General features: G+C 32.4%; 1 protein-coding gene across 1 annotated transcript; it reads left to right on the top strand.

Moving 5' to 3' along the window:
- The first annotated feature begins 13,387 nt into the window (after positions 1-13,387).
- On the top strand, positions 13,388-26,080 carry LOC107003590 (E3 ubiquitin-protein ligase UPL5-like). Its single transcript, XM_015201919.2, has 3 exons — positions 13,388-14,681; positions 24,731-25,311; positions 25,731-26,080. Exons 1-3 carry the CDS (start codon positions 13,388-13,390, stop codon positions 25,992-25,994), a joined length of 2,139 nt encoding a protein of 712 aa, XP_015057405.1. The 3' UTR covers positions 25,995-26,080.
- The last annotated feature ends 955 nt before the right edge of the window (positions 26,081-27,035 follow it).

Genomic DNA, 27,035 nt, shown 5'->3' with positions numbered 1-27,035 from the left:
AGTACTATGTATATATAGAGGCAAATGTGTTATCTTTTTCATGTTGGAACAAAAAAAAGAAGAAAAAAAAAGTTTGGTTGTTGTAGTAATGTGTTATGTGGAATTGACTGAAATGTGCGTGTGAATTCTGGTTTAAATGTTATAATTTATTTTTAAAAAAGATTAATTTTCTTTTTGAAATAAAAGAATATAAATTAAGGCAAGTTGAATTTTAAAAAAAAGGAAATTAAGAACCATACTTGTACAATAACTAAATTATGATATATTTTTTTCATGATTTTTCTCTTAATATTCATCTTTCATAATTTGGTGTGTATATCCGAGTACAAAGTCTAAAGGGTATAAAATATTAACAAAAATTTTAAAACGTTATATAAAATTTTATATTAACCAAAACAATAAATCGCTGGAACAAAAGCGATTTCCTCAGCCGGAAAAAACAAAATCGCTGCTACTGCAGCAATTTTGCAAAATGCGATCTTTTTTTCTAAAAATTTTTTTCAAGAAAAGCAGTGATTTTCTTGAAATTTTTTGATTTTTTTTTATAAAAAAAATCATATTTTGCAAAATCGCTGCAGTAACAACGATTTTGCTTTTTCCGGCGGAGTAAATCGCTTTTGTTTCAGCGATTTTATTGTTTTGATTAATATAAAATTTTATATACCGTTTTAAAATTTTTGTTAATATTTTATACCCTTTAGACTTCAAACTCGTGTATATCCTCAAAGGTGTGGGGAGTAAGTCAACCATCATTATCAAATGGTTCATTAAACTTATTAGTCTTGGTGTTGGTGTTTTGTTATTGATTTGATCACTTCTTTTACTTGTTAATTCAAATTCAGTTAGACGTAATATTTTATATGAATATTTTCGAGATCAACAAGTTTTTCGAATGAATTGTACTCTTTGTGCGTACCAATTGTTTGATCAATCCTTATAGGCCTTTCTATCTCATGTTGTTGCAAACACTAAAAGTTACATTTTTATTTCTTCAAAATTCTTCTTTTCTCCTGATTTGTGCTTAGTGTTTTCGAATCAAAGTTACATATATGATATGTAATAGAAAAATAAAAAGAAAGGACGGAGAATTTTAATGAGAAAGTGAAGTAAATACAATAAAGAGATAAAATAGATATAAAGAGATCGAAAGACATAGAGTTAGAATTTAATGCGTATAACATAAAAGAATTATTGAAAAATTACATTTGATCAATTTTAAGAAAGATAAAAAGAATTGGAGAAAAAGCAAATAATGGCTTATAGAATAGAAAGACTACTGGAAGTCGTTACAGAAAAAATATTAAAAAATATATATTAAAAAAAAGAAAAAATTGTATATAATAGAAAACTAATAACCTAAAATAAATGGAGTAGCTAGGGTTTGATTTAACTGTGCTCCATAGCAAACGTTTGCAAAAAATTGTCAGGCGCCTCTTCCCCAAATATCTCGCTCGCCACTCTCCTCCAATCTCTCGCTCGCTTCCTCACTTTTTATACAAATACAAGTTTATAAAAATTGTTTCTAATTGTATAAAGCAGAGAAAATTGAATAAATACATATATTTTTGTTCCCCTCTCTCCCCTCTTCCAGATCTCGTTCGCCACTCTCCTAAATCTCGCTCGCCACCCTCGCCTTTCTCATTTATACAAACAGAAGCGAAATGTATAAATTGCGTTTTTGTTTGTATAAAGCGTGATAAAATTGTATATACACATGCAAGTATATATATTTTCGTCCGATACACTTATAATTATACAATAGAAATACTCCCTGCCCAGTTTCTTTTGCCTTTCTCGCTTTCTCGTTTTATACAATTTTCAAATTGTATCTAATTTCTCTCTTTCTCGTTTTATACAATTCGATTCAATTGTATATTCCGTGTCAAGTCTCTTTTATCTTTCTCTCTTTTTCATTTTATACAAATTCAAATTGTATATAATCGTTCTATACACTTATAATAATACAATTCGTTTTATACACTTCGTTTTTATATAGTTCTCTGCCCAAGTGTCTTTCTCTTTCTTGTTTTATACACTTCGTTTTATACAATTTGCTTCAACTGTATATGTGTAGCGAATTATACAGTTTCTATGTTTGCTATGGAGCGCAATTATGCGAATTATACAGTTTCTATGTTATAGCATACAAATATAAATTTTTTATTTGCTATATGTGAAAGTTGTCCAAAAAAAAAAAAATTAAAATTCTACATCGATATCTATTTGTGATCTTGAGCGCAAATATTTTTTAATATTACTTGCACGACTTAAATCTGTGACTTATACATAATTTTTTTGTTTTTACCATTGCCACATATAAGACTCATCCTAATGAAGCAATATAATCCATTTTGTAGAATTGGTGATTCACCATGTGACTAAAGAATTATTTGATCGATCAGATAAAAGATAATAATTTTGAAATAGAAAATTATTAAACTTTTATCGACACGTAGTTAAGTTACAGTTGACACGTAAGCTAACTGTTCTATTTGTCAATTTAGGAACTTTCCTTTTTTAACTTTTTCTATTATACTCTCCATCAAGCAATTTCTTATTCTTAATACATAATTCATATACAATTACACATATAAAAATATTGTGGGGTAGATCTTGGGCCCCTCAAAAGAACATGGTAGGATATAATTGTGCCACGTCATAGGTGAACACATGACATGTCATGTTTGTATTTTAGAGAATCAAAGTTTAGACACCTCATGACATGAGTTAACAATAAGGAGATTATAACATGAAAATAGAGTCGTAAACATTTAAATAATCATTCAATTGGATTATAAGGATTCTCGATTACACTCAAATTATTGTCAATTTCTCAAAATTAAATGTTAATAATAAGTTATATCTACTCTTATATTATTGTGCAATGAAATGATATCTGAAAGTAAATGATAAATAATTCGTAAAAGTTATGCAATATTAGTAAAGAAAAGGTTGAAGGTCGATCATGGGAGAGCTAGGTTCGGGCTCAAAATTATACTGTATATATAAATTTAATTATTTTTAAAATATATATAATTCATATTAGATTTAATTTTCTATAATAAAATTTTTAGCTATTTGACTCATTAGTCGATAATGGACTCAAGCTAATATAATTTTTTTTTGATAAGAAACACTTTTCTCTATTATTAATATTATTTGGCGTGAACCTGAATTGATTTAATAGGTCGCAAACGTATTCAAAAACTCTTTAATTGGTGAACCACTATTAATTAAGAGCATGATTAAGGTTAAGTAATTTGATACACAGAATATTTTACAAGTGGCCACTTCTCATACATAAAATGGATATATATCCACAAACCAAAGGCCAATTTGAAAGTCATTTTCACAATTAATATTATTAATAAAGAAAATTGGAATATTCAACTGTAAAACCAATAATATAGTTTAAAGTCTAGACAAAAGATAGATGTTAGCAATTAACAAGTAATTGATAGTCATCTTAAATATTAGTTTAATTATAATAAATCCATTTGATTATGATGAAAATCTTATTATCCATCCGACTCATCATAGTTATCATAGTAAGTTTGAAATTATATTTTTTTAATAGTTATGGTCTTGTTTGTTTTTGGTATTCATTTTTTTCTATTATATCTTTTTTTTTCTCCATATTTATTGACATTTTGCTTGAATTAAGAACTATCGATAAAAATTTTCCTATCGTGAAGGTCGGTAAAATTACATGTGCATATTCCATCATTCCTTTTCTATGTATATTATTGTTATATTATTTTAATTGCAAAACTCACATATATTTCTTAATAGGCCAATTAAATTTTTTTTCAAATAAAAATAACAAAATATTTCTTTTGCTAGATTAAAATCTTGGTGTTGTGGATCGTATCTTTGGCTTGTACCGATAACATAAGGTGTTTCTATGCTTTTAATGAGTTCACTATTAATTATATTTTAATTTCAATCAATTTTTCAAGATAGATTACATATATTAGTCCGTTTTCGTTCGTGACATTTTCTAGAAAACTCTTTATTTCTCTCTCATTTCGATGTATGATCATATATATAAGGTGCCATATGCTTCTTTTCAAAAGATAAAACTTGTAACCTAGAACTATTAGTCGTTCTTTTTTACTCCCTTTAATTTATCGTTCCGCTTCTGTCATGAATAAATCAATTATTAATGAAAAAAAATATTCATTCAATTCCAACCGAGAACATAATAAAAACTTATTTTAAGAGGATATTTTGTATATATAACACAAGTTATTTTTCGAACATATATTTTTCAATAAAAAATCATTTTCTAAAATAACCTGAAACTAATTATTGTAAAGATACTTTTTCTAATCGAGAATGCCATAAGTTTGAATATATATCAATTTAGTTTGGTGCAATGATAATTACTTTGATATTATATTTCATGAAAATGACATCGTTATTTTTGATATGTGAAAATGGACCATAAATTAATTCAAACCATGCATTATATAATGTTGTGGGGTCTATTTGCATTTTAGAGAAAATTTGTAGACCAATTAATAAGACTTCCAAATAGAACTAAGGGTGTTTATGGTTCAATGTGAATTGTTTTTTTCTCTAAAATATAATCGAAACAAATTATTTAATTTTTTAAATATCATAATCGATTATTTAGGTAACTTTTAGATAAATATTTATACAGTTAATTTGATTATGTTGTTTCGATTGTTTTATGCTTGATACCAAAATCAAGTCAAATTTTATTTATATATCAAAATTAAAAATCAAATAAATCAAATTTATTGAGTTTTTTCCTTCGATATTATTCTCTATTTGATTGAATTTAGTTTATTTTTTTCCAATTCACAATACCTCAAACGTATATAAAACAAATTTTTCCAATCTAATCCATTGATGCACCATTAAGGTCAAATATATAGGTCCTCTATTTTTCTTAATTGACCTTATCTTAAATATGACCACAAATAACTTCACATAACTCATAACCACATGAATGTTGTGGACAAAGGGTCAATTATGAATATTTCCATTTTCATTTTTCCCCTTCCTTTCGATATCATGTAATTTGCCTCTAAAATGACCTTTCAAGACACCCTCGAGCTATCCACTCTAATCTGTCTTTGCTTAACAACATTGCACTAATCAACGACGATAAATTCAGAATTTTTATATCGTAAGTGGTACAATTTTATTATTTTAGATTGGATATATGCTTAGTAATTATCTTTGTATGGTATTACTAGTTTCAACACAAAAATACAATGTTAAAATAAAATGCAAAAAAGAGTCACACATGTGACCTAGTATGTGAAGCAAGTCAAACTTTAATTTCATAAATTTATGAATGTGTTTGATATGGAAGAAAATATCTATTTCATATTCGGTTGGTCAGAAAATTTGGAAAATATTTTCTTCGAAGAAACTAAAGAGTTGTTTTGTGGGAAGTATAAGGTGTAATAATTTTGAAATAAAATGTAGGATTATTTTTATTTTGCGTTTGGTTGGACGTAGAAATAGTCCTTAAAATTATTTATCTCACAGTTTATACCATTGTGATGGTGGGATACCTTATCTTATATATCTATATATATATATATATATATATATATATATATATATATATATATTGAGATCACTTTTTCATGAATAATTTATCCCGAGATAAATTGTTTGCAACCAAACAATTAAGTTCCTTAAAATTGAGGAAAATTAGTTTTGTCGTGAAAGTAGGAAAAACACTTGATTTTTACTCCACTTAGTAAGCCCCCATTACCACCACCCTGCATGTTGTTCTGGTTTCGAAATTAGAATACTTTCTCCTTTTTATATCCAAATGAGAGCGGATCCTACCGGCCCTACTTCCACCTTCAGTAGCATTTATTTAGATTATATATATAAATTCTTTTAGGATATCAATATTTGCATACACGCAGAACATAAGAATCAATAAGTAAGAAATCTACTTGTTTTCCTTCGCACTAAACGCACTTCTACGTCAATTTGATGCAGCTTCGCTCTTAAAAAATTCAAATTTTAACCCAGCCCATTAGAGTATGGTTAACGGCCCACTAGAGTTGTCCAATTGACAAAACCCAAGTAGTTTCACTGCAACAATCCATACCATCAATCTCTTAACGGCCCACTTCAACCAAAATAAAACAACAAAGGAAAATTTTGCATAAAAAAGGATTTTTTTTGGGAACTTTCACAAATAGCCACTAAAAAATGACCTAATTACCCTCCATAGCTATAGTTTAATAATTACAATTCGTAGCTACATGTTATAGGGAGGAGAGAGGCGAGTGAGACTAGGAAAGAGGCAAGAGAGAACAAAAAGTGGGAGAGAGGTGAATTATATATGTATATTGGTTAGATAATTTACTATACATATGTATTTGTATATATTGAAAACGAGATTGGGAGAGAGAGAGAGGAGAGAGGCGAGCGAGAGAGGGCTGAGAGTGGGAGAGAGATAAATTTTATATGTATATTGGTTAGACAATTGTATATTACACATATGCATTTGTATAAAAAAACAAGTGAGATTGGGAGAGGGAGGAGAGAGGCAAGCGAGAGAGGGAAGAGAGTGGGAGATAGGTGAATTGTGTATATGTATATTAATTAGATAATTGTATATTATACATATGTATTTGTATATTCTAACGAATAATACATATACAAATGTGGCTAATTATAGGAACTCGAAGTCAGCCCTCATAATTAATGTATAATGTTAGTCATGAGTGGTAATTATAATAAACTATAACTACAATGAGTAATTAAGTAGTATAAGTTTGCTTAACCGCGTAATTTTCTCATTTTTTTATTTAATTAAAACCACTGTTCTTGCAAATTTGAATAAATTATATATCATATTGATTCATATCATCATTTTCCTCAATGGTCCTAGCGTCATTCAAATTCAGGGCATTTTGCTCATAATACCTACAAAAATACCCAAAGTTTAATCACATTTTTCATTATATATAACATTGATTAATATAATCATTTTCATCTATGGTCCTAATGAGGCTCTATGGTCAAAAGTCACACGCTCTATCACACCATTCAAACATGTTTGTAACGGTCTCATTCAGTCGTTATTGAGTAGGCCAATGGTGAAATGAATCAGGTTAGAAATTTTTTCGAAGAGTGACTTAAATTTTTTAGGCTAGGCTAGTCTCAGAGGGAATTTAGGTGAGATGAGGTCTAGGGACATCCGAGAATGGATGGGGTGATACATGTAGGTTTGTATTATATTTTCTAGGAATCATACATTAAGGAACCCATAAGACTTCACATAATCAAATTTTGGTGAGTAAAACTCTAAGAATCAATTTCGTTGTGAAGGGGATAGTTCGGGACATCAGGGGAAGCAAGTATGTTGTGAAAATGGAATTTTGAGGGATTTTCGAGTCTATGAAGTTTGTGTAATTTGCTATAGTGGAAGGTGTTAACTAGAGAGGGAATGTGCAATAAGAGTAAGTAGGGATTTTATGGAGATTAAGTTTCATAACTCTTATTTTTTGCATTATTGTTCTTGGAATCGAGAGAGATAAATTAGGGCCACGAAATTCGTTGATAACAGTAAGTTTGTTACTCTATCATTTCATAAATTGATTCTTAAGTCTTAGAATCTAGGATACAACTCCTAAGGGAGATCCTTGACTTAAAATAATGGTGAAAAAGTCTAGTGTAGGAAGAATGATCATGAACTGGTTTAAGGGTTAGGGATTTGGTTATAATCTGAATAAAATTAGGTCATTTTGTGATTATTGTATTTATTGTTTGTTTTAGATCAAGAACAAGTCAAAACACTTCAAAAAAAGGAAAGATCGATTTCGTTAGAGTTTCCAAGAGGCTTGATGCGAGGAAGGTGATAATTGTATGCCTTTTAGTTTATGTGTATATATTATGTCTACTTCATAATACCATCACTTATATAATGCATGTTTTGGGAAGACATAATGATATATGTGAAATGACATCATCGTGATAATCTCATGCATTGAACTTATTTAAGTTACTTGTGATTTTCAAGTGTTATTATTGTTCATTGAGATTGTGTTTGTGCATATGATTATTTGTGATTGTTGGTTGACTTGAGTGCCAATCTAATACATGAATACTAATTGTTGGCTTAGGTTTCACGCTTAGTATGATTACTAACTCTGATTTGCTCAGATACTACACCGGTACATTAACAATTAGTGTGTGAGTTCCATGAGAGGATCAAATATGTGTTGTGGTTCCATATAATTGTGATCATGTGAGGCATGCATCCATATATAGGTTTATTTTATGATATGGTGCCTGAGAGTCTATGTATCGATGGTTATGGTTATGCATGTTCCAGCAACTGATACATGACCTCAGTTAAGGGACACTTGACTTCAAAGGGTGATTTACTTTTCTAGGCTGTCATGACTTCCTCTATATTTTCTTGTCAATCACTTTATCCAAAGACATTAGACTATTTCGTATTTTCTATGTTTTTGGGGCTACATCCCCACTCTTGACTTATTTAGAGTTTTGGTATTATGACTTTTTGTTCTTGGGGGTTTATTTTCGTATAAATATTTTGACTGTTGATTGAGTTTATTGGGACTCCATCCTTGGTTGTTTAAATCTGTTTTTTTCTTCTTATTATTTTTCATGACTTAATTTTCCAAGGGATGTATTGGGATACAGTTTGGGTTATGTAATGACATGATTCCGTCGATACGAAAAAGTCAATGGGAATAGAATTGGGGCCAGAAAACTTTTGAGTAGTAACTTGAGAATTCCTAATCTAGTCCAGAGTTGGATGAAATATGAATCAATGAGGTCAAGGGAATCGGATAATAAATGAGAGATCTAATTATGAATTCGATCACTTCAATAGATATGTAAGACAGTCAAGAACCCGTACGACTTTACGAAATCTAATTTGGTCGGATATAATTTTCAAAACTGATCTTAGTGTGAGCGAGTAATTTTTGAGTGTCATGGGATGAAGGTGTGTTTTGAAATGGGGGTTGAAACTCTTAATTCGATTCTCTGTTTCCCTGCAAGCCGCTATGACGGGATTTATCCTACCAGGATGGGGCCGCTGTAGCAGGATTAGTTCCGTTGTAGCGGGACAGTCGCGACTTAAGTAGAGTAAAAATCCCCAAAACGTCATTTTGTGCAAAATTTCATTCTTGAGAGCTATGAAACGACCCAAGGCAAGTTCTTGACAATTTTCATGACTTTTGGTGCTAAAGCTAAGATTTTCACTCCCTGAATATGTTTTTCAATCTGTATTAACGTAGTTTTTGGGTAATTATCATTGAGCGAGGGTTTTGATCTGGAATTTATGGTGGAAAATCCCTAAGATGGGTATTTGGATCATGGGTTTGACCTAGGATTTATATGTTGATTGTAATTCGGGTAATTAGGCCTTGTTTATTGATCCTTGCGTTAATTGTATGTTTTTAGACCACGAATAAGCAGAAAAAAATCCAAAAAGGGAGGATTCAAGTGCCTTAGAAATTTTAATCTTAGTTTCGAGGTAGGTGATGATTGTGATTATATGTTTGTGTGATATATGTTAGTATGTGCTTCATTGTATTGCATGTATGAATGTGAATATTGCATTATTGATTACACCTAAAGTAAGGGGGTATGGACGAATAACTATATGTCATGAATCACCTCTTGCTTGTACGATTATGAGAATGTACATTATGATTGTGATTGTGGTGTGTTGAATAGAGAGGGTGTCACATTCCAACACACTAACTGGGATCGGGTGTCACGTACTGACATACAAATTGGAATGGATGTCACGATTCGACACACTAACTTGGAACGGGTGCCACGATCACTAACAGTTTAGGGAATGGCTCCATAAGAGAACCATTGAATTGGATTCCGTTAGAGGGCCACTGACTTGTCATATATACTTGTTATTGAGAACGTGAAATTGTAGGTTGCTCGTAAAATGATAATTGATATTGTATATGTTCGGTGTATGCATGTTTATGATATTGTAATGACTTATATATGTTTAACTTAATGGGATAGCCGTGTGATCCTACCAGTAATGTGTGGTTGTGCACTAATACTGCACTTGTTCTTTGTTGAGTATAGGACATATTCAGGCGGCTATTTGATAGACTTCAACTTGGTGACTATTGAGCGTGACTGGATTCAACAGTGAGCCAGTTCTTTCAGGCTGCCATGGATCTCTCTTGTTTAAGTCCATTCTTTTCGGACTCAGAGTATTTGTTTAAGGTGTTATCTTAGTTTCGGGGTTGTACCTCTTGTTCTTAGACTTATCATTTGTAGAGTTTTGGTACGATGACTTTCAGGTTCTAGGGGTTGTTCTTCCACATTAGTTTGGCTAGTTTATCTAAACGTTTGGAGTTTATGCGAACTCTATATATTTTCTGCATTTAAACATGCTTCTGTATCTTTAAATTGGTAGTATATGTGTTAAGGTTGCTTAGTTGAGTTGTAGTAAGGGTTCTCCTATCAGAAGGTTAGTGTGGGCGTCAATCACAGTGGTCTAGGTCGTGACAGGTTAGTACTTGGTTCTCCTACCAGGTGATTTATTGTGGGTATCACTTACGACGGTTTGAATCGTCACAATGTCATTGAACTACAATAACATAAAAAATTAATACATATCAAAAATAAAATGCGGCAAGTTCAAGAATCTACAAATTCCATAGAGATTAATATTAACAAATACTAAAAGATTTCATTAAACTAAAAGTTGTACTAGATCGCATTGCCTTTAAAAAATAATAAATCTAATGAGATTTTTTTTAAAGGAGTGTGTACACTAGATCTGATTGTAATAGTAGAAAAAAGAAAATTTTTAAACAAAATAGATCCTATTAAAATATAAAAAAAGATTAAACGTCATACCAAATCACATAAACAAAAATTATAATATATTGAATTATAATAACAAAAATATTCTTTTTAAAATACAGAAAAAGTCAAAAGATAATAAATAATCACATTATAATGGCAAAAACATTTAATTTTTTTTTCAAAAAGTCAAAAAGAATATAAATTGTTCACACTAAATGGCAAAACTATTTTTAAAAAATTCAATAAAAATCATAAAAAGATATACTAAATTAAATTAAATTACACTACCAGAAAGTATGAAACAAATTTCCAGATGGTCCCTTATGTTTAAGGTATTTGAAAAATAATCACTGAAATATACTCATGAGCGACTAAATGATACACTCAAGTTACACTTCGTTACAAAAATATATAAGCGGTCGTATCAAGTAAAGAATCCAATAAGTAGGCTGCGTTTGATCCCACGAGGAAAATGGTTTAGACTTAATTCAATATACAATTACGTCTATTTCCTTTCCAGAAAATAGTTAATTAAAGAGGGGGGATTTGTGAAACAAAAGTGTTTAATTAATTCTAACTAAAACAAGAAGTAAGATTAAAACTTTGGTGTTTATCAAGTCGTGAGACAAACTAAGGTGTAAGTGTTCCTCATAGGTTCATAACGCGGTAATCCTAGCTATAACAATTTTTTTCTAGTGTCTTGCATGCAAAGTGATAAGTTATGTATCTCTAAATCTTTGGTCCGGCATATATAGAATTTCACCCCGTACCTTGGTCCGGCTACGTGGGTTTAAGTTACTAACCCTTACCTTTACTTCATATTAAGCGTCAAATTCGATGTATGACTTAGTTATTACTTCGCACCAATCGAAACTAGCCTATTAGATAGTGTCTCACTAAATCTATGTTGATAATTCTTTTCTTATTAACTACCTCCTTGGTTCGGCAAGTAGCAACAAGGCGTGTTCTAACGTTGGCCACCGTTAAAAAAATCTTCTAAACGAAAGAATTATCAATACATGCAAAAACCTATTTGAGAATTATTATTTAGCTAGTTTTACTTTGTTAATCACCCATGGTTCCCACAACCCTAGTTGTGGATTTAGTTACCCATACCTGGAAGAACACAAATCATGATTGTTAAACAATAATTCATGAACTTACTTTGAGAAGTTTGAAGAAAATCTAGAAATTGCGCTTGAAAAAACAAAATTTACTTGATAATCAATTTCGAAAACATGAATAAAATTGTCAAATTCCAAAGTTAAATCTCCAAGAACAAAAGTATGAAAACCAAAAAAAAAATCCAACCCCAAAAACGAGGTTTTACACCATATTTATAAAGACATTATCCTAAAATAAAAGGAAAAAAAACAAGGAAAGTTTTTCCAAAAAATGCGGCTTCAATCGACGACCCCACAGATGGTCCGTCGATGGAACGACGGACCGTCGACGGACCGCCGACTGCCTCCGTCGGTCCAGACTTAGCTTTTTCTTCAGCTGTCGCTTTTGCATCTTCTCTGATCCAATCGACGGACCAACAACACGGTTCGTCGACGCCTTCGTCGTTCCATACTTAGTTTTTCTTCAACACCGGGTACTGGGACTACTCTTTGATCTGATCGACGGTTTGCCAGGATGGTCCATCGATGGAACGACGGACCGTCGATACTTCTGTAGCCCCACACTTGGTCAGAATTCTCCGAGTTGCTTCCAGATGTCTGAACCTCTAAATGACGGTCACCATCTAGGGACCGTTGATGGCTTCGTGGGTCACTTCTGCGCTGATTCTTCACAGCCTTCTACATTTTTGTTCCGGACAACTTTCCTGCAAAACATAGATAAAAACACATTAAAATTACTACAAAAAGGCCCTAGACACACACTAAACTTAAGGAAAAAGCATTGAAAGTACTGTGAAACCACGGTACATCATTCAGTCCTTTAAGTTAGTCGATTGTTAACGTTTGTACTGATTATCAGATATTTTAACGACTTTTGATTTCAAAAAAGTTATCAAAAAGTAATTAATAGAAATTCATATTCTGGATGCTTAATTTTTGTAATTTTTAGAATTTTTGATATCTGGTGTAATTTTTACTATTTTTATAGAAAAATATGTTTATATTGTCTGATGTATGTTTTAAGGTTGCAGTGTTTGAGATTTGACGAAAGCATGCAACTCTTTTTTCCACAGTTCATGTTATGTTGTCATCAGACTTCATTCTTTCAACACATGCATACTTTATAAAGAGTTGGTCATTCCTCTATTCGTGTCTCCAAGTATGTGATTAATTGACTCATTGAGTGACTTTTATTTATCTCAATATAAATAAATTTTTAAATACATAAGTAGTACCAAAATTTCACTTTTATTAACTTAGAGGATTTAAATGGTTTTTGAACGTATTAAGGGGATTAATTCATAAAATATTATTTACAATTTTATCTCTTCCTTTCTCTTTTATACTAATTTTTCTTCACATTTTTCACATTCTGCCTTTCTTTGTTTCTCTGCTCTTTTGTCCACCCAGATTTGCTGCCCCATTTGGTCGGAATGTCTCTACATTCCATCAACATCAACAACACTGACACCAATAAGCGTAAGCGTGATGTTAACATCGCGAAGGATCAATTGAACGACTTATCTTCACAAATTGTGGAGTTGTGCAAAAACAAAGATAACTCCGTTGAGCCCCGCTCAGTCTCAGATCATATACAAAGCATGGTTATGAATTTCTTGAGTTCAATTCCAAATGATTTTGATCGAGCGATTGAACATCTTGAGTTAATTATTTCCTCTTCTGTTCCAAAAGACTTGGTAATGCTTTATCTGAATCAGAACTATAGAATGATTGCTTATACATCCATTCGTGAATTTATTAGTTCATTTAAGAATGATCCCCTTAAACCAATATATGCTTTTATAGCGTTAAAATTTTGCCAAATTTTGCGAGAAAATGTGAAGACTGATGATGGATTGTATCGAATTTGTCGAAGTAGTTTAGGGGCTATGATAGAGTTCACAGGGATCCCGAGGTGCAAGTATGAGCAGAAAAAGTTGGTATCCTTAAACAGTGTTTTTCCATTTCTTATGGAGATATCAGCTGAGTTATCTCTTGACTTAGACTCGACAATGGGAACATCTGGATTTGAGGGGTTATCATTTACCCTTGTGCGTGATTTTAGAGCGTTTCTGCTCCCAGTATGGAATGTCTTATGGTTGATGGACAACGTCACTTATGAAGAAAAGTTTTTTGAAAAGATTGATTTACCCATGTGTGAAATGTTCTATGATTTGCTAGCAAAAGTGACACTCTCTTTAAGGTTGTTGGATTCAAAAAAGGTAAAAAAAGACATTGTTGTACCTTGGTGGTCTCTATATCTTGATATCCTGAACGACTTACAGAGTATATCCAAACTGTATATCTATATGGAGGATGATTTTTGGCAGAACATGAAGCAAGTAAAGGGCTCATTGTGCTATCTAATAACAAACTTTGCAGAGAAATCAGAACATTATGAGTGGATTTTTGAGCACAAAGAGGTAACAAACTTTTATATACGGAGGCAATTGGCAATGATGATGGTTCCAGAAGTTGAAGATAATGTAGAAGATCAGTACAATATGCTCATTGATAGGTCCAAATTGATAGTAGACTCGTTCGATTATATTACCAAACTCAAATACCTGCCAGGCAGTTTATTTGTGCAATTCAAAGAGGAACAAGCTATTGGGCCTGGTGTGTTGAGGGAATGGTTCTTACTAGCATGTCAGGAGATTTTCAACCCAAACAACGCACTTTTTGTTGCTTGCGCAGATGATAATAGAAGTTTTTTCCCAAATCAAGGTAACCTTTCATTACATTTATTCATTATTTCTCAAATTTAAGGGATCTAAAATATATCTAACAAATAAGGAAACATTTTCTACAACTCTTTTTCAACCTCACACCTCAGCCTTCTACATGAACTCCAGTCTCGCGTATTGGTTCTCCATACTAGTTAAGAATTCGATTATTGATTTGAAATCCAACCTTGATGAGAGACCCAACTCCTAAGTTTCGAATCAACTCCGGGTTGAATCTCAATTTAAGTTTCAGGTCTTAGGTAAGCATCTAGGTCAAATCCTGATATGGGCATCGAGGTCGGGTCTTGTCTTAAATGTCAGTTGGTGTTCTAAGTCAAGCGTTAATGTAATGAGTCGAGGTTGGGACCCAAGTCACGTATCAAATCAAGTCCCCAATTGATTGTCATGGTCGAGTATCAGGGTTAAATAGTATTAGATGTCAGGTGGTGTTCTAAGCCAGGCGTTAGAGTCGAGATTCGAGGTTAGATCCCAAGTCAGGTATCACATGAGGTCTTGAGTTGATAGTCAGGGTCAAATATCAAGGTTAGATCACAATTCAGAAACTATGTCTTGGGTCGGTTTTTAGATTCGGGTCCCATATCAGATCTCAGGATTGGATCCTAGTTTAAATTTTGGAATCAAGATTGGGTGTCAGAGTCAAAGTTGGGGTTGGGCTCGGGTCTTGATTTTGAACTCAGGTATTGGGCTAAGTCCTAGATTAGTTATCAAGGTTAGGCGTTCAAGTCTGGTCTCGATTTTGAAGTCGAACCTTGATACATCCAATCTTACACTTCACTTAAGAAATAGACAGAATGATCTGGAGACCCATGTACTTGGCTCCGTTTGTCAGTTCAACCTTTCTACTCATCACTTTGCCAAATGAACCCTTAAAATCGAATAAACTCTACTTTCTACACCCCTCTGACCATTGACCGAGCTTATGTGGGATCAAAATGGTCGAGTTGGACAAATGTGAGACCACATGCAAGTGAATGCAATACTTTTATTTAAAAATTATTAAAATTCTAAGACAAAATAATAATAATAATAATTAAAAAAATTTTAAAAAAAATATCAAAATCTTTCTTCTTCATCCCCACCCATCTTTTTCTCTTCTTCTTCAGCCCACCCACCCCCACCCCCACCCATTCTCTATCTTATTCAGTCGCACCTCATCTTTTTTTTCTTTTCTTCTTCAGCCCCAACCCCACCCTTTTTCTCTTCTTCTTCATCCCTAGAAACCCCTACCCGCCCCTACCCCTTTTCTATTATTCTTCTTTGAAATATACCTCATCACCATAATCATCAAATATAATGTTCAAAAAGCTTTTGCAAGAAAACATATTATTCACCATTTTCATAAATTTAAAATGTATTGCCTAAATTATTCATAAATATATTTTTTTCAACTTAAAGTTTTCTTGATTTTTTTTATCAAATCAAAATAAATAGAACATAAAGCATGTGCAAGAGCTAATTACAATATATTATATTTTATGATTGAATAACTTTTGAGTGTAAAATGTGAAGAAAGATGAAAATGTTGTTGTTTCTTTTATTTTTTGGGACGAGGCTAAGGGCGGATGAGAATGAAGAAGATGAAGTAGGAAGGGGGAAAGAGAGAGAAAATTACACTTTTTTTATTTTTTAAAATTTGATTTCTGATATGTCATTGAAAACTTTAATAATAATGACGTGGTGTTTGATGTGTAAAAAGAGTGTAATACACGCACACATATTAGATGGGAAAGAGGGTTAAAATATTGGATTTGAATGAGTTTAAGGGTTCATTAGGCAAAGTGATGAGTAGAAGGGTTCAACTGACAAACGGAGCCAAGTACAAGGATCTTCGAGGTCATTCCGCCTAAGAATATAAAAAGGTTGAAGTCAATTACACAAATCATTAAGAGTTGAGGTCGATCCCACAAGAGATTGCAAAAGAAATAAGTGATGATTGTGTAAAATGACGATTGATTTTAATTTAGTGTTCAAGTAACAAAGAGTAATTAGAATTTAGTATTAAAAGTAACAAATGATAGTCTCAAAATTTTGATTATGAAATAAAAGAGACCATAATTATGTTACCTATGACATCGGCATGCAACTCATATTTCATACAGGTAAAGGTCTTTTGATGTTGAGCAAGCGTTATTAGCAAGTTAAGAACACCTAAATGCTTTCAGCCCTATTAGATGAATATCACTTGCCTCCTCTCAGTCTTAGAGTGTGTTCATTATCAACCCTTGCTTTTGTTGAGTCCATCCCATTTTATGGTCAATTTTTGCTATTCAATTAATACAAGTAATTGTTAAAAAGAAATAGTGATAAGAGTTGAAAATAAAGATTTGCTAGTTGGCAAATTGGTAAAATTTGCAACCCTTTTTTGACTTTGCGATATTTACCTATGTCATTAGTGACAAAGGCAAGATTTTCTTCTTCAAAGATAACTTGCTCTGATACTAATTGTTGGAATTCTGACCCCCAAATTCGCCTTAGGAACAGGTTTATTCTATATGTTCCTTTGAGAAATTACAGCAGTTACGTTTTGTGAAGTAAATAAAATAATGACACAATATTTTATCGCGGAAAACCCCAACTCACAAGGGTAAAAACCACGACCTACACCTCTGTAGGATTTAACTCCACTTTACTAAATTTCAAGTCTCAACAAAAGATTACAAAGCTTGTAACCTAAGGAATTATAAACTCTAATTCCTAGCTAAGAAATTATAAACTCTAATTTCTAGCTACCCAAAGATACAAAACCCCCCGGTTTTATATCTTCCAATGTTCTTCAAGTTCTACAACTTGTCGAACAACTCTACTCACAAAACTCAGATTGTAAACAAGACTTTTGAATAAAATCTTACAATTTTTCCTCACAAATTGCTACACTCCCAATAAATCTAAAAATTCTTTCAAACTTCTTGATCATGTTTTGATCTTCTCTCTATGTAAGTGCGCAATTTTTTTTTATGCAAATAGCTCCCTATTTATAGATCAGAACTTCAACAAATCCTTGTATAATGCAACTTGTATTTGCCTTCTAGAAATCCTTGTTGACATCTACTTGGACTCCTTTTCTACAGAATTTCCTTAAATAAATAAGAAAACACAATTTCCTTAAATAGATTTTCTTAAATAGGAATTAGTTTTCCTTCTTTCACTTGGCTTTGAACTCCTTTATAAAAGGAAACTTTTTGTACTTGTTGCTTGTTGAAAAAATAATAATTCCACAGCTTTATAACCTCTAATTCACGTGGTTGACGCTCTCCTTATCCAAGTCGGATTCGTTCGGTAAGGAACACGTCTTTACAACCTGTTTCTTTCATCTGTTTCTGTATTTGTCAATTATCAAAATCTTTATCATTCTAACAAATTCCCCTTTTTTTATGATGACAATCATACATTTCGAACTCAGCAAATAAGACACATCTTCCTTCTTTTGTCATGTTACTACTACAACTCCTTAACTTTGCCATACTTCAAAACAACAATACTTTAACAAATTCCCCCTTTTTGACTATGACAAATTTTATCTGCTTGCATTAAATAGGTACACATACCTCATATGCAACTGCTTCCCCCTTTTGACATTAGGCAAATTAGATACTCATGGCCACTGGGGCTATTACTTACACAAACACTTAAAAATCAAGAACCCAATGAGCTAAAACAAAGCATTAGCATAAACATTGGAGATAAACATTAACCTGAAACTCAAACCCAACATTAGCATTAATCAAAAAGCATATACACCACAAATGTAATCAAAATTAAACATAGAATCAAGCACTTGTGATGAAAAAAAATTGGAAGTCAAAGGCTAGAGCGGTTAGGTAATATTAAAAGATGAGAGAATAAATAAAAGTCATTTTTCAGCAGAAAAAATATCTTTTGGATTAACAAAATTAGCAGCCTTCTCAATTTCAAAGTTATTTTTCAGCAGCAAAAATATCTTTTGGATCAACAAAATTAGCAGCTTTCTCAATTTCAAAGTTAACCTTGGTCTAGGCACGCTCAATCCTTTTTTTTCTTTTTTTTATATCACTTTTAAGGAACTTGTTCAATCAATCATGTTCTTTCTGCAGAAACAATAGTTCACTCATCTTTAATTTCAATAGAGTCAGTAAGAGGAACAAATTTTCTTGAATATCACTTGTAAAGGAACATGTTCTCTCAATCTATACCCTGGACGTGTACTATCAACTGCAGCACCAACTATAAATTATTATTTTTTTATATCAATCCGAAATCCCAGTTTATATGGTTCCCAATAGAAGAACTAGGTTCGACAGATGTATCTCTCATCGATTCCCTTTTACTAGATGCACCCAAGTTGAGCTTAACAAGTGAACTTTGTTCAAGTATAGGGTCTCCAAAATATTCCCCCTCACAATGTAAATCCTCCAAGACTTTACTCAATACAAAATATTCCCCCTAAGAACCAACACACTCTACTTTCTTAATCTGTATTTATAAGGCTCCAAGTAGAGGTGTCCTCCATCAAATTCATCTCAACCACAGACCATCACATTGGGATAAGGCTTTTTAAGAAGATATTTGTTTTGGTAGTATTTAGGGTATGAATATCTTTTGGGACAAGTGGAAGAAATAGGTTCAAGTGCATTGACTTTATATTTAATCATGAATAATTGTAGTGCACATACCTTAGATCTCTGGATAATGCTGAATTTTGCTTCAATTTTACCAAGTCTCTCTTATGTGCTAAATGCAAATACAATGTTATAGTGCATGAGTAGCATGACTTTAAAAGTGGTATAGAGACATACAACCTAATGTACAAAACTGAGCATAGAATTCAATATTAGAGGGCAATATGCGCAATGTTCATTAGCCATTTTTGGATATTTAGTAACCTTAATCATCCCCAAGTTTCAAATTGTTCCTTTTGAAAGTGTTTTCCTTGGCTGATATATTTTTGATTGATTGATCATCTTAGTGCGCATAATTGTTAGATATTGCATAGGTTGAACCTGTTTCCTTCAACATGCTTCTTCAGTCTTTCAACCATTTTTTTTTTCAATTTTTTTTCCAGTTAATGTTATTCATCCATTCTTTTTTTTTCAAGTGAGAGGATTTTTTTTAAAGTTACAATCATGCATCTGAAACAACATGTTCAATTGGTGAATGTTGTCTGCTTCCTCTCACTTTTCCTGCAAATTCAAATGTTAGATTTAGGAACCCAGACTAGCTTGGGTCCTTTGTATTGATAAAAATGATGAATAAGATCTCTATAAGCCCACTTGGGCAGATTATTTTTCCTTTGAGTATACCTGTTCCTTTGAACAGTTTTATAAGTTCATCTTGCATTATTTTCTGCACTAGCTTTGTATTTAGGACAATATTGTTTAGAGTGACCTGAGATACCACAAATAATACAAAACATAGGATTCCCACTTACATACCCTATTCCAGCTTTAATGTTCCTATTATTGTTACCTAGATGGGTTACTATCATGGAGGATTTTGTCCACTTATTTGCTCTTTCCAGATCACTTCTCATCCTAGTTAATTCAAGATTTATTCTTCTAGAGTTTTCCTTTTCTAGTTTTAAAATATTTTTGAGTTTGTCGACCTCAAGTGTTTTGTCAGGCAGTTCACTCCCTTTTTCTTTACCAAGAACTTTTAATTTTAGATTCTCAGTTCTTAGTCCCAGATTGTGAGATTCAAGTTGCTTGATTTTCCCTTGAAGGTCATGTTTGTTCTTATTAAGATCAATGTGCTCAAACTTTAAGCTAGATAAGGAAGCAAGTAGTTGGCTCTTGGTATTAACAAGTTCTTGAATTGTGTCTATGGAAGAAAGTAATAAGAAAGAAAGTTTTTTCTTAGAGAACTTTACTAGTTTATCTTTTAGGTTAAGAAGATTTACCTCAGTTTCTTCAGAGTCTGATTCAGGTTCAGCATCTGATTCTTCTATCGCCATCAAAGCAATGTCCTCGTCATCTATACATGTCTGAAGAACCTGTTCCCCAAGCTGCATACATTGCTTGTTCTTTTTCTTTGTTTTTCCTTTTCTAAAGAGTTCCTTCCTTTCTTTTTAAGTTTTTTCCTTTTTCCATTCTAATTCCCGCATTGGGAAATCCTTGATCTGATGATCTGTTTACCACACTTGAAGCAGCCTCCGCTCTGTGGTCTCTCAAGATTCTTTCTTTTTGGGGTGGTGATTTCTTGCTAGCGTTTAATCCCCATTTTAAGACTTTCTTGAAATTCTTACTTATCAAAGCAAGATCATCATCATCTATGTCAGATTCATCACTTTCAGTTGCTTTAAATCCAAGATTTTTCTCTTTTTTTCCTTCACCTCTTTTGTCAACATTCATCTCATAAGTTTTGAGATTTCCTACTAATTCATCCAAAGTCATATTTTTTAGATCTTTGGCTTCTCTAATTGCAGTAACTTTTATTTCCCATGATCTAGGCAGAGTCCTTAGTACTTTGTCTACCTGTTCCTCAGTGGTGTATACTTTGCCCAAGGATATTAACTCTTTTACAACAGTGGTAAATCTGGTGATCATATTTTTAAGTGATTCTCCGGATTTCATCTTGAATGCTTCATATTCAGAACAAAGTCTGACAATTCTGAATTTACGAACTTGAGTTGTACCTTCGTGAGCGTTTTTTAAAGTGTCCCATATTTGTTTTGCAGAGGTACAACTAGAGATGCGGTTAAACTCATCAGGTCATAATCCACTTTGCATTCTTTCCTAACATCTTGTAATCGGCTTCTTTGTACTTTTATGTAGGTTTCGGTAACTTATTCCCTTCACTATCAGTAATAGTAGGAATTAATGGTCCATTAGTAATTCTAACCCATAGTTCGTAATCTTCAGCTTGAATGAAATCTTCCATTCTTGTCTTCCACCAAGAGTAGTATTCTCCATTAAATAATGGTGGTCTGTTGATGTGTTGCCCTTGACCATACCCAAGAGGAGGTGCAGAATTCATTATGATCTTATCTTGAGTTGTTAGACTCTTCAAAGATAACCTGCTCTGATATCAATTGTTAGAATTCTGACCCCCAAATTCGCCTTAGAAACAGGTTTATTCTATATGTTCCTTTGAGAAATTACATCAGTTACGTTTTGTGAAGTAAATAAAATAATGACACAATATTTTATCGCGGAAAACCCCAACTCACAAGGGTAAAAACCACGACCTACACCTTTGTAAGATTTAACTCCACTTTATTAAATTTCAAGTCTCAACAAAAGATTTCAAAGCTATGTAACCTAAAGAATTATAAACTCTAATTCCTAGAGGAATTATAAACTCTAATTCCTAGCTAAGAAATTATAAACTCTAATTTCTAGCTACCCAAAGACACAAAACCCCCCGGTTTTATATCTTCCAATGTTCTTCAAGTTCTACAACTTGTCGAACAACTGTTACTCACAAAACTCAGATTGTAAACAAGACTCTTGAATACAATATTACAATTTTTTCTCACAAATTGCTACACTCCCAATAAATCTCAAAACTCTTTCAAACTTCTTGATCGTGTTTTGATCTTCTCTCTATGTAAGTGCGCAATTTTTTTTATTCAAATAGCTCCCTATTTATAGATCAGAACTTCAACAAATCCTTGTATAATTCAACTTGTATTTGCCTTCTACAAATCCTTGTTGACTTCTACTTGGACTCCTTTTCTACAGAATTTCCTTAAATAAATAAGAAAACACAATTTCCTTAAATAGATTTTCTTAAATAGGAATTAGTTTTCCTTCTTTCACTTGGCTTTGAACTCCTTTATAAAAGGAAAATTTTTGTACTTGTTGCTTGTCGAAAAAATAATAATTCCACAGCTTTATAACCTCTAATTCACGTGGTTGACGTTCTCCTTATCCAAGTCGGATTCGTTCTGTAAGGAACACGTCTGTACAACCTGTTTCTTTCATCTGTTTCTGTATTTGTCAATTATCAAAATCTTTATCATTCTAACAAAAATGAAAATAGAAACGAAACATGCAATGCATCAATCGACAACCCTCCGTGGTTAATCCTATAGTTACTACGTATCATGGTTCTCAACACCATAGTTGTGGTATTTAGGTGCTCACATTCTGAAAAAAAATAGTTGTGAAACATTAATGAAGATTTAGAAGTGAAACACTTAAGATAATGAAGTTCACTCAGTTTCGATTAAGAACTGAAACTTAAGATCAAAATGTTGATTAATTATTCAAATACAAGCAAAAACAAGAAAGTTATTGTTTTATCAATAAAAACCTATCTCAAAATGTGAATAATAGTATAATAAAATAAAAAGTAACTATTTATAGTCTCATATATGAATCTCAGTCAAAGTAGGAAAGTGTTCAATTCGATGTCACTCATGGGAAGGTAATCGACTCGTGAAGCTCTTCACATTCTGTTAATCCCTTCGTAATCTTTCACTTAGAAAATATTTTTCAACTTTAGTCTCATCTTACCACGAGCTTCTATACGAACCGTACAGGTCTCCACGGCTCGTATGAAGTCTTACTAGACTGTCCTTCAGATTTGGACTTACACTTCATTAGTCAGAAGCTTCATGGACTCATAGCCTTATCATACATGTCACCACGGACCGTACATGGTCTCGTTGTCATGCACTTGGATCTCAATTTAGTAATAGGGTTGGATATTAGATTGGTCATCAGTATCATGTCCAGATTCAGATGTCGAGGTTAGAGTTAGAACCGCAGTTGGCTCCTAGTTTTAATATCACGTCTAGAGTCAAAAGTCAAGATGAAGTCTCAGGTTGTTTGTCAGGGTTAGAACCTAAATCAATCATTAGGGTCCTCAGTTTGAATGTTGGGTGGGGTCTTAGATCAGTTATCAAGATTGGTTTCTGGTTCAAAAACTATTTCTTCATAATGTATTTTCTTCTCTCTATACAAACAACAAAAATAATTTCTTGAAAATGTTTATCATTTATCAAATAAATATTAGAAAATATTTTTCACTCACCAAACAAACATTAGGAAATAAGCCAGAAACCACCTTATTTTTCAAGAAAATATTTTCTACAAAAACATTTCATATAAAAAATATTTTTCTTTCGTACCAAACACTACTATCGTTGTCTAAGAAGTGATGCTTATACGCAATTTCACTGTCTAATAAGTGGTGCATATATACCCTTGTTATCTAACAAATGATTCATAGATACATTTCACCGTCTTAAGTGTCTTACGAAAATTTCTTTACACATATTATTGGTGAAATGGTCTGATGGACCCTTATACTTGTATGAGTTTATATTCCGGGCCCTTTTACTCAACTCTTTGTCAAATAAATCCTTAAACCCATTTGAAATTTTTTACTTGAACCCTTTTTTTGACATGTCATACTATGTGACATTTTTATCTAAAGTGCGTGTGATACACATTTTACGCGCTTGAGGCCTTCAAAAAAGATAAAATGACAATATTGACCTAATCAAGAGTCATCTTCTTCTCCATTTATGCATTCACCATTGTTGAACAAAAAGAAGCTTGTTTTTTTTGCTTTTCTACTCTTCAAATCTTTCGGTCAATTTTCCCCCATTTTACGTTCTGTCTTTCATCTTCTTCAAAGAGCTCATCATTTCTTATGCAAATTTTTTCTTTATTACTTTACGAAAGGGTCTTCACAAATACAAATTCCTCCTATTGTTTCACAAAAAAACGAATGAACTTATCAAACTTACTCTTCAACAAGTAACCACATATCCTCCAACTAAAATGACGTGGAATTTGAGGTATAGTGGTTGTATTACACTCACCATTGACCTTATGAAAAAGGGGTTCGAAATACCAAGTTTCAATGGGTTTAGAGGTTCAGTTGACCAAGGGTTAAGTAAAAGAGCCTGAAATATAAACTCATACAAGTATAAGGGTCCACTAGACCATTTCTCCCATATCATTCAAGTAGAAGAAAGACTATTTTTTTTCCACAAAGGTATAGCCGCTCTAAGTCGCAATTTTAAGGGAGATGTATATTTGACCCTTTTCCTTTTTATTTAACAATAGAAATATTTCTCATCTACATTTGTGTTTGTCGCAGCATCTGAAGTGAATCCTTTACACCTTGAGTATTTCCAGTTCTCTGGAAGGATGATCGCGTTGGCCTTAGCATATGATGTCCAAATCGGAGTAGCTTTTGACCGCGCATTTTTCTTACAATTGGCTGGAAATGACGTATCATTGGAAGAAATTAGGGACACAGATCCATTATTGTACCGTAGTTGCAATGAGATATTGCATATGGATGCAGAGACCGTGGATGGGGATATGTTAGGGTTAACATTTGTGTGTGAATTCGAGTCATTGGGTTTGCGGAGAGAAATAGAGCTATGTCCAAACGGGAAAGATATCGTTGTGGACAGCAAGAACCGGGAGACTTATGTTGATCTTCTTATCCAACAACGCTTTGTAACATCAATAGCAGATCAGGTCGCGTATTTCTCAAAAGGCTTTTCAGATGTAATAACTAGGTCAGAGTCCTTCTTCCGGTGTCTCAGCCTTGAGGATTTCAACTTAATACTTGGCGGTAGAATTGATATTTCTGTCGAGGATTGGAGAGCACATACTGATTACAATGGCTATGATGAAGAAAGTGATGTTCAAATATCCTGGTTTTGGAAGGTACGCCTATTCTTGTCTACCCGTAAATACACATTGATTTATTCAGAATGTTCTGTCATTATGGTAGATCGTTCACTTGCATGACGTTGATGTGAATTAGTTTTCTTTCTTTATTTTTTTTTGCATGTAGGTAGTAGAGATTCAGAATATTGTGTCATTATCGTAGATTCGTTCACTTTCATTACGTTGATGTGAATTAGTTTTCTTTCTTTTTTTTTGCATGTAGATAGTAGAGATTCAGAATGTTGTGTCATTATCGTAGATTTGTTCACTTTCATTGGTTGATGTGAATTAGTTTTCTTTCTTTTCCTTTGCATGTAGATAGTAGAGATTCAGAATGTTCTGTCATTATCGTAGATCGTTCACTTTCATGACGTTGATGTGAATTAGTTTTCTTTCTTTATTTTTTTTGCATGTAGATAGTAGAGACTATGTCTGTTGACCAGAAGAAAATGCTCCTTTTCTTTTGGACTTCAATGAAGTCTTTGCCTTTTGAGGGATTTGGTGGTCTTGATTCAAAACTGTCCATCCACAAAACCTTAGGGCCAGATGATCACTTGCCATCATCACATACTTGCTTCTACCAACTATGCTTACCAGTTTATCAATCCATGACGGACATGAAAGATCGACTCATGATTATCACCCAAGGAGACATTGCATCAAGCTTCGGTACCTTGTGATTAGAGGCAGAGGCGAAGCAAAGATTTCAGGGTTTATAAACATGTTCTTCAAAGTTACTTGTTCTAAATTTATAATAATACCTTGTTTGAATGGTTGTTACATGTTTTAATGTACTGTTAATTTAGATACAATGTTTCTTTTGATTATTACTTAAATATTGCATCAAGCTTCGGTACCTTGTGATCAGAGGCTGAGGCGAAGCCAAGATTTCAGAGTTTATTGACATGTTCTTCAAAGTTACTTGTTCTAAATTTATAATAGTACCTTGTTTGAATGGTTGTTACATGTTTTAATGTACTGTTAATTTAGATATAATGTTTCTTTTGATTATTACTTAAATATTGCATCGTTGGTAGAAACCTAACGAAGTTAGAGAATGTACAAAAACAAGTGATGGGAAAATAGGGGTGTGCATTGGCCGGTTCAGTTAGGAAAACTAACATGCATATCTTTCAAATAATTATTATTTGATTATTGTGATGATAATCCATGTCTCTAATTACGAAAAACAATAAGAACTGGGGGAGCTAACCCTTGTAAAAAAAGGATTACAACACGTTCAAAGACCTCTTTTTTGGCCTATTTTTGGACCTTTTTTAAAAAAAAAAAGTTTATTATTTGTATGTTATTTGGCTGATTTTTTTTTAATCAGGTTTATTTCAATTGAACAAAATTATTCTTCATGTAGGAATTTAGTCGCAATAAGAAAAAAAAATATAATATTTATTATGTTCATTGTAGTTGATATAATATCATTAAAATAAAGGTATAATAACTGGAAAAAATGGTGATCTTTTTTATTGTCTAATCAGAATCTTTTTAGGAAGAGCAAATATTTTAAACAACATTTCTAAGGATCTTTTCGGACAACTCATTTCCCTCGTCATTCTAAGACATATTTTACATTTACAAACCATCTTCTAGGAAATATATGATTTTCTTGATTTATCGTGTGTATTAGCTCATTATTTTGATGTTTTGGGGTATCTTAGATTGTTTTGGAAAAAATCATTATGAGGACCTTTGTAAGAAGTTGGGGG

Source organism: Solanum pennellii, chromosome 11, assembly GCF_001406875.1.
Source record: "Solanum pennellii chromosome 11, SPENNV200".
NCBI classification, from domain to species: domain Eukaryota; kingdom Viridiplantae; phylum Streptophyta; class Magnoliopsida; order Solanales; family Solanaceae; genus Solanum; species Solanum pennellii.
This window is presented reverse-complemented; position numbering and strand designations above follow the sequence as displayed.

Coding starts and splice junctions, on each gene's coding strand:
- LOC107003590 (XM_015201919.2), top strand. CDS start 13,388: ATGTCTCTACATTCCATCAACATCAACAACACTGACACCAATAAGCGT. Junction 14,682..24,730: donor AAGTTTTTTCCCAAATCAAG/GTAACCTTTCAT, acceptor TGTTTGTCGCAG/CATCTGAAGTGAATCCTTTA. Junction 25,312..25,730: donor AAATATCCTGGTTTTGGAAG/GTACGCCTATTC, acceptor TTTTGCATGTAG/ATAGTAGAGACTATGTCTGT.